The sequence below is a fragment of the Tupaia chinensis genome, unplaced genomic scaffold (assembly GCF_000334495.1).
Source record: "Tupaia chinensis unplaced genomic scaffold, TupChi_1.0 Scaffold000355_1, whole genome shotgun sequence".
NCBI classification, from domain to species: Eukaryota; Metazoa; Chordata; class Mammalia; order Scandentia; family Tupaiidae; genus Tupaia; species Tupaia belangeri.
Window position 1 is genome coordinate 15,534,501 of NW_006159850.1, and position 6,920 is coordinate 15,541,420.

General features: G+C 44.4%; 1 protein-coding gene across 1 annotated transcript in view; it reads right to left on the bottom strand.

Annotated features, from left to right (window-relative positions):
- The window catches only part of PKD1L3 (polycystin 1 like 3, transient receptor potential channel interacting), a 79,545-nt gene that overhangs the window by 42,063 nt on the left and 30,562 nt on the right, over positions 1-6,920 (bottom strand). The window contains 3 exon segments of the mRNA XM_027773456.1: positions 155-351; positions 4,467-4,613; positions 6,772-6,920. The exon segment at positions 6,772-6,920 is cut by the window's right edge and continues 6 nt beyond it. Coding sequence (XP_027629257.1) covers positions 155-351; positions 4,467-4,613; positions 6,772-6,920 — 493 coding nt within the window.

The following is a 6,920-nucleotide window of genomic DNA, read 5'->3' on the forward strand; positions in this document are numbered from 1 at the left end:
AGCCATTATGCCAACTGCTGGTCCCCAGCCGCTACGATATTCTAATGTTAGGGCAATGGAGGAAAAATAAAGGAACCCTGTGGCTGTGTTTCTGACCCTGAAAGGAAGAGTTAAGGGACTGCATGCTACAAGGTACACACAGGGGCCCTCGTACCTGGCGTACCCGTTCTGGCAGCTGGGCTGTTCATCTTCCAGAACATCACGTTGATGACCATGTTGTAGAGCAGCAGTGTCATACAGCAAGTGAGCCTCTGGATCCGCGTAAACTGGTTCCAGGGATGTCGGGTTATGACTGAGAGCCACAGGTAGTCCTGGGTGAACTTTTCTACAATCATGGAGGAAAACAGGAGTCTAAAATAGAAGTTAGAGAAGACATGAGATTTTACTGTGAAATTTCCTGGACTATGATGTCATCTGCCTGATAATGAGCAAGCTTTCTGATAAGAGGATTCTTTGGTCATTTTAAGATAAAAGGTTTTTGTTGAGACCAGCAGTTGTCATAATGGCTATGTTGCTGGACTCCCATGTAGTTGGCCATGGTTAGAGTCCTGGACCCGGTGGCTTAAACTCATGCCAGGTGCATGTGCCCAAGATCTCAAGAGGAGAATGGAGGAGAAGGGATTGCAGCGTGGCCATCCCCCAGAGGGTGATTTCTCACTTTCTGTCTCTGTCTTTCTGGCAAGCTCACAAGCCCTATAGCAAAAAACTTCTCCCAAAACAAACACCCCACCAAAATGCCTTGTCTAAGAGAGGCCAGCCACCATGTTAAACAAACAAACAAACAAAAAACAGCTACCCCAGGCTTCCAAGTGGAGAGACAGAGCGTCATTGTTCCATGAACAGATGCAGGCAAGCTTCAGGCTGACAGCCAGAGCCCCCCTCTGACTGTTTCGGATATTTACACTGTAAAGCCAACAGAAGACTGCACACCCAACCCAGCCCGCATAAAAGAGCCCGAGGGACAGCTGTCCTGCCATGCCCCTCTTGGATTTCTGACCCACAAAATCAGGAGAAAAACAAAAGAGTTGTATTAATTTACTGGATTTGGGAGATAATATGTTATGAAGTAACACTGGAACAGGGGCCAGCATATGGCATGGTAGCTAAGGCGCTGGACTTGCACATGGTCAACTATGGTTTGAGTCCTGGACCTGACGGCTTGCAAATCAGGCTGGGCACATGTGTGTGTGTGTGTGTGTGTGTGTGTGTGTGTGTGTGTGTGTCTGTCTCGCGTGTGTGTGTGTGTGTCTCCAAAGTCTGGAGAGAATGGAGCAGAGGGGATTGTGGTGTGGCTATCTCCGCCAGGGGGTGATTTCTTACTTTCCCTGTGTCTCTGTCTTCAGTGAGTGCACATGCCCTATGGCAAAAACCTTAAAATAAATAAGCAAAATGTTTTAAAAAAATAATAACTGGGGGCTAGCAGATGGCATAGTGGTTACATCACTGGACTCCCTCATGGCTGACCACAGTTTGAGTCCTGGACCTGATGGCTTGAAAATTACACCAGGCGCATGTGCATGCATACCCAAGATCTCAGGAGGGTAGAAAGAAGGGATTGCTGTGTGTCCATCCCTCCAGAGGGTGGTTTCTCACTTTCCCTGTCACGGTCTCTGTCTCTCTCTCTCTGGTGAGTGTATGTGCCCTATGGCAAAATTTAAAAAATAGTAACTGGAACAGTTTTTTGTTTTGTTTTAAATGTCAGAGGGTATGTGTGGTCTTAGAGAGAGACTGAGAGGGAAAGGACAAAAATACCTTCCTTTGGGGCATGGTTATTCTACAATCCCTTTTCTTTCATTTCGTCATTCTGTGAGGATTTGAGGCACGTGTGCACACACACCTGGTAGGTTATTCGAGCCTCCAGGGCCAGGATTTGAGCTGTAGTTGGCCATGTGGGATCCTGTCCCCTTACTCATTAGGCCACAGGGCCATCCTGGAAACAGTTCTCAAAAAACTGGCCTTGCGATGGTGGTGCCGGCAGTAGGGCAGAGCTGTATCATGCTGGAGCCATGCGGGAAGGCCCCCAGTTTGCCCCCAGAGATTTGCCCAAACACACCAGCATGCCCATGGGCACACCCTGATCTTGGCTGGGGACTGGGGGAGGATCATGGCATGAGACTACTGAGGAAGTCTGTCTGTCTCTCTTGTACACAGTCTCTAATGTGAAGGAAATAAATTAAACATTAAAAAAAAAAGAAAGAAAGAAGTATTTCATGCTATTCCAGTATCTTGTCACCTAAGAGTAGAAACAGGAACTATTCATAAAAAATATATATATAGGGGCTGGCAGGTGGCATGGTGGTTAAGGGCACTGGATTCCCACATGGCCACCTGCAGTTCAAGTCCCGGACCTGGTGCCTTGCTTTCTCCTTTCTTCCTCTCTCACTCTGCTCCTCTCTGGTCAAATTAAAATAAATAAATAAATGGATAAATAAAGTTAAATAAAATAATTACATATATACATATATACAGGTAGTTTTAGAAAGGAGAGGAGGGGGCTGGCAGGTGGTGCGGTATTTAAGGGTGCTGGACTTCTCCATGGTTGACCATGGTTTGAGTCCCAGACCTGGTACCTTGCTTTCTCACTTTCTCTCTCTCTCTCTTGCTCTGTCCCTCTCTGGTCAAATTAAAAATAAACAAACAAAGTTAATTATTTTTAAAAATTAAAATTAAAAAATTAAAAGGAGAGGAGTCAGAGTCTAGAAGAAACAGTACTACCCTTTTTGCCTTTAGGCACTTCTGTGTAAGGACCTGGTGCTTGGACCTCTCACTGTGAAGTTATCTTGTTTCCAGGCAGAAACAGCCAGGAGCCCTGATATCACGGAACCGAAAAACTGAAGGGAAGAGAAGTCTCAGGCAGCAGACATACATTCTCCTAGGTCACACGCCAATATGTATCATTAACAGCAATTTCCCAAGGATACCTAAAGGAAAAGAGCTCTTTCTTTGAGACTGGTAGGAAGACCTGGTCACGCTGGCCGTCTCCTAGGTCCACAGACAGCCAACAATTGCACAGGAAATGCCATTTCCTCTGGACTGCCATGTCGCTGACAATGACCTGGTTTACATACCTATAGTAAAATGAAGAAAACTGTGTTAGAAAGGTGGGCACAACTTACTTGCTGGATAGTAAGAGGTAATCTTGGGGCCAGCAGTTAGCGTAATGGCTATGTCACTGGACTCCCACATAGTCAACCGCGGTTCGCGTCCTGGACCCAGTGGCTTAAACTCACGCCGGGCGCGTGTGTGTGCGTGCCCAAGATCCCGAGAGGAGAATGGAGAAGGGATTGCGGCGTGGTCATCCCCCTGGGGGGTGATTTCTCGCTTTCTATCTCTCTGTCTCTCTCTCTGTGTCTGGCGAGCGCACATGCCATATAGCAAAAACCTCTAAAAAAAAAAAGATAGTAAGAGGTAATCTTGAGTGTCCAAGTAAATGGATCATTCCATTGACTCGTAAGAATTAAGAAAGATAAAAAATAAGAACTGATTGCCTGGGATTTGAACACATTTGGCCATGTAGGATCTGGCTCCTTTAATGCTAGGCCACAGCATTAATTTTAAGAATTATTTAATTTAATAAAATTAATGTATTTATCTTAATTTGACAAGAGAGAGGGAAAGGGAGAGAAAGTGAGAAGGCAAGCTGACAGGTCCAGGTCTTGAACCACAGTTGACTATGTGGGAGTCTAGCACCCTGAACGAACACCCCCAAGGAAATAAATTAAACATTAAAAAAAAAAGAAAGAAAGAAGTATTTCATGCTATTCCAGTATCTTGTCACCTAAGAGTAGAAACAGGAACTATTCATAAAAAATATATATATAGGGGCTGGGAGGTGGCATGGGGGTTAAGGGGACTGGATTCCCACATGGCCACCTGCAGTTCAAGTCCCGGACCTGGTGCCTTGCTTTCTCCTTTCTTTCTCTCTCACTCTGTTCCTCTCTGGTCAAATTAAAATAAATAAATAAATGGATAAATAAAGTTAAATAAAATAATTACATATATACATATATACAGGTAGTTTTAGAAAGGAGAGGAGGGGGCTGGCAGGTGGTGCGGTATTTAAGGGTGCTGGACTTCTCCATGGTTGACCATGGTTTGAGTCCCAGACCTGGTACCTTGCTTTCTCACTTTCTCTCTCTCTCTCTTGCTCTGTCCCTCTCTGGTCAAATTAAAAATAAATAAACAAAGTTAATTATTTTTAAAAATTAAAATTAAAAAATTAAAAGGAGAGGAGTCAGAGTCTAGAAGAAACAGTACTACCCTTTTTGCCTTTAGGCACTTCTGTGTAAGGACCTGGTGCTTGGACCTCTCACTGTGAAGTTATCTTGTTTCCAGGCAGAAACAGCCAGGAGCCCTGATATCACGGAACCGAAAAACTGAAGGGAAGAGAAGTCTCAGGCAGCAGACATACATTCTCCTAGGTCACACGCCAATATGTATCATTAACAGCAATTTCCCAAGGATACCTAAAGGAAAAGAGCTCTTTCTTTGAGACTGGTAGGAAGACCTGGTCACGCTGGCCGTCTCCTAGGTCCACAGACAGCCAACAATTGCACAGGAAATGCCATTTCCTCTGGACTGCCATGTCGCTGACAATGACCTGGTTTACATACCTATAGTAAAATGAAGAAAACTGTGTTAGAAAGGTGGGCACAACTTACTTGCTGGATAGTAAGAGGTAATCTTGGGGCCAGCAGTTAGCGTAATGGCTATGTCACTGGACTCCCACATAGTCAACCGCGGTTCGCGTCCTGGACCCAGTGGCTTAAACTCACGCCGGGTGCATGTGTGTGCGTGCCCAAGATCCCGAGAGGAGAATGGAGAAGGGATTGCGGCGTGGTCATCCCCCTGGGGGATGATTTCTCGCTTTCTATCTCTCTGTCTCTCTCTCTGTGTCTGGCGAGCGCACATGCCATATAGCAAAAACCTCTAAAAAAAAAAAGATAGTAAGAGGTAATCTTGAGTGTCCAAGTAAATGGATCATTCCATTGACTCGTAAGAATTAAGAAAGATAAAAAATAAGAACTGATTGCCTGGGATTTGAACACATTTGGCCATGTAGGATCTGGCTCCTTTAATGCTAGGCCACAGCATTAATTTTAAGAATTATTTAATTTAATAAAATTAATGTATTTATCTTAATTTGACAAGAGAGAGGGAAAGGGAGAGAAAGTGAGAAGGCAAGCTGACAGGTCTAGGTCTTGAACCACTGTTGACTATGTGGGAGTCCAGCACCCTGAACCAACACACCACCTGCCAGCCCCAGTAAAATAATTAAACAAAAAAACATATGCATTATATGTCTGACTTCTTCTGCTCAGTAATTTTTTGTTTTAATTTATGTGGTTGTATATATTAATAGTTTTCTCTTTGTTGTCATTGTTGGATATTTTCCACTGAATGAATATACTAACATCCATGTACTCATTCACCCAATGGACATTTGTGTTGTTTCCAATTTCTGGCTATGATTAACAAGGCTGCTATAAATGTTTGTGAGCAAACTTTGGAGTGGATATGTTTCCATTCATCTTGGGCAAATACCTAGGAACAGAATTTCCGGGTCATATGGTCATATGCATGCTTAACTTTATAAGAAACTGGTAAGCTGGGGGGCTTGCAAAACATGGCAGGTGCGTGTGTGTACATGCCCTAAGTCCCAAAAGGAGAATGGAGGAGAAGGGACTGTGGCATGGCCATACTCCCTCGGGGGAGGGGGGATGCTTTCTCACTTTTTCTCTTTCTCTCTGGTGAGTGCATGTACCCAATAGCAAAACTAACAAACAGAAGCTGTTAAACTGTTCTCCAGAGCACCTGTCTATCCTTACCCAAACTTTGTTTTCTCAGAATTTAAATTTTAGCCATTCTGATGGATGGCAGGGGTTATATTAATCTGTTTTTTGGCTTTTGTTTTTTAAGAATTACTTTATTTAACTTTACTTATTATTGTTATTATTTAATTTGACCAGAGATGGATAGGGAGAGAGAGAAAATGAGAAAGTAAGGACTTGAACCGCAGTCGCCACGTGGGAGTCCAGAATTTTTAACTACCATGCCACCTGCCGTCCCCTCCCCCAAATCTGGTTTTAATTGGCATTGATGATGGCTAATGATGCTGAGCATCTTTCCAAGTGATTTTCATTATTCGCCTTTACACGTAAAACTGGAATGATAGCACACAGACTGCTTCGTAGATATCTGAACAGAACGGAAGCAGCAGGCTCTACTGGCCTAGTGGTTGTGGGGTCTGGGCCAGCAGGGAGACACTTCTTTTGCTCAGTTTAGGCTAACTGCAGATTCTTTTTCAGATGGCAACATTTACCTACTGATTCTTTTGAGTTCCTGAGTCTCAAAAGTTCATTGCATTCCCTTCTTTCCACAACCCAAGAAATTGACAGTCTTTTATTATTATTATTTCAATTTGCTATAGAGTGTTTGCTGGAGAAAAATGGAGGGATGGAGGGAGAGAGAAGGAGGGAGGGAGGGAGGGAGAAAGAAAGCACCCACAGAGGAGATGGTCACATTACAATCCCTTATCATTCCTTCTTCCTTTTGGGATTTTGGGCACACATGGCTGGTGTTTGTCAAGCCTCTAGGCAGGGGCTTGAATATAGGTCTGCCATGTGGGAGCCAGCTCCCAGGGCACAGCACTTACCTACTGCACTATGGTGCCTGCCTCCTTACTGTTATTCATGGTGAGAACAAGTTGGTCTCTTTCTCGGATATTAATCATCTACCCCAGAAACAAGCCTGTGTGATACAGGTACTTACCAAGAAGGGCTGATGCCAGAATTGTCATGCCAGAGCCGAAGGCTGTGCAATTCCCCCAGTGAGGACCGAGTGGTGAGAAGGAAGACATCCAATCCTCCTCGTTCGAACACGGTCTTCTGGGGGTCACAGAGGTGATGGGGCTCACTCTT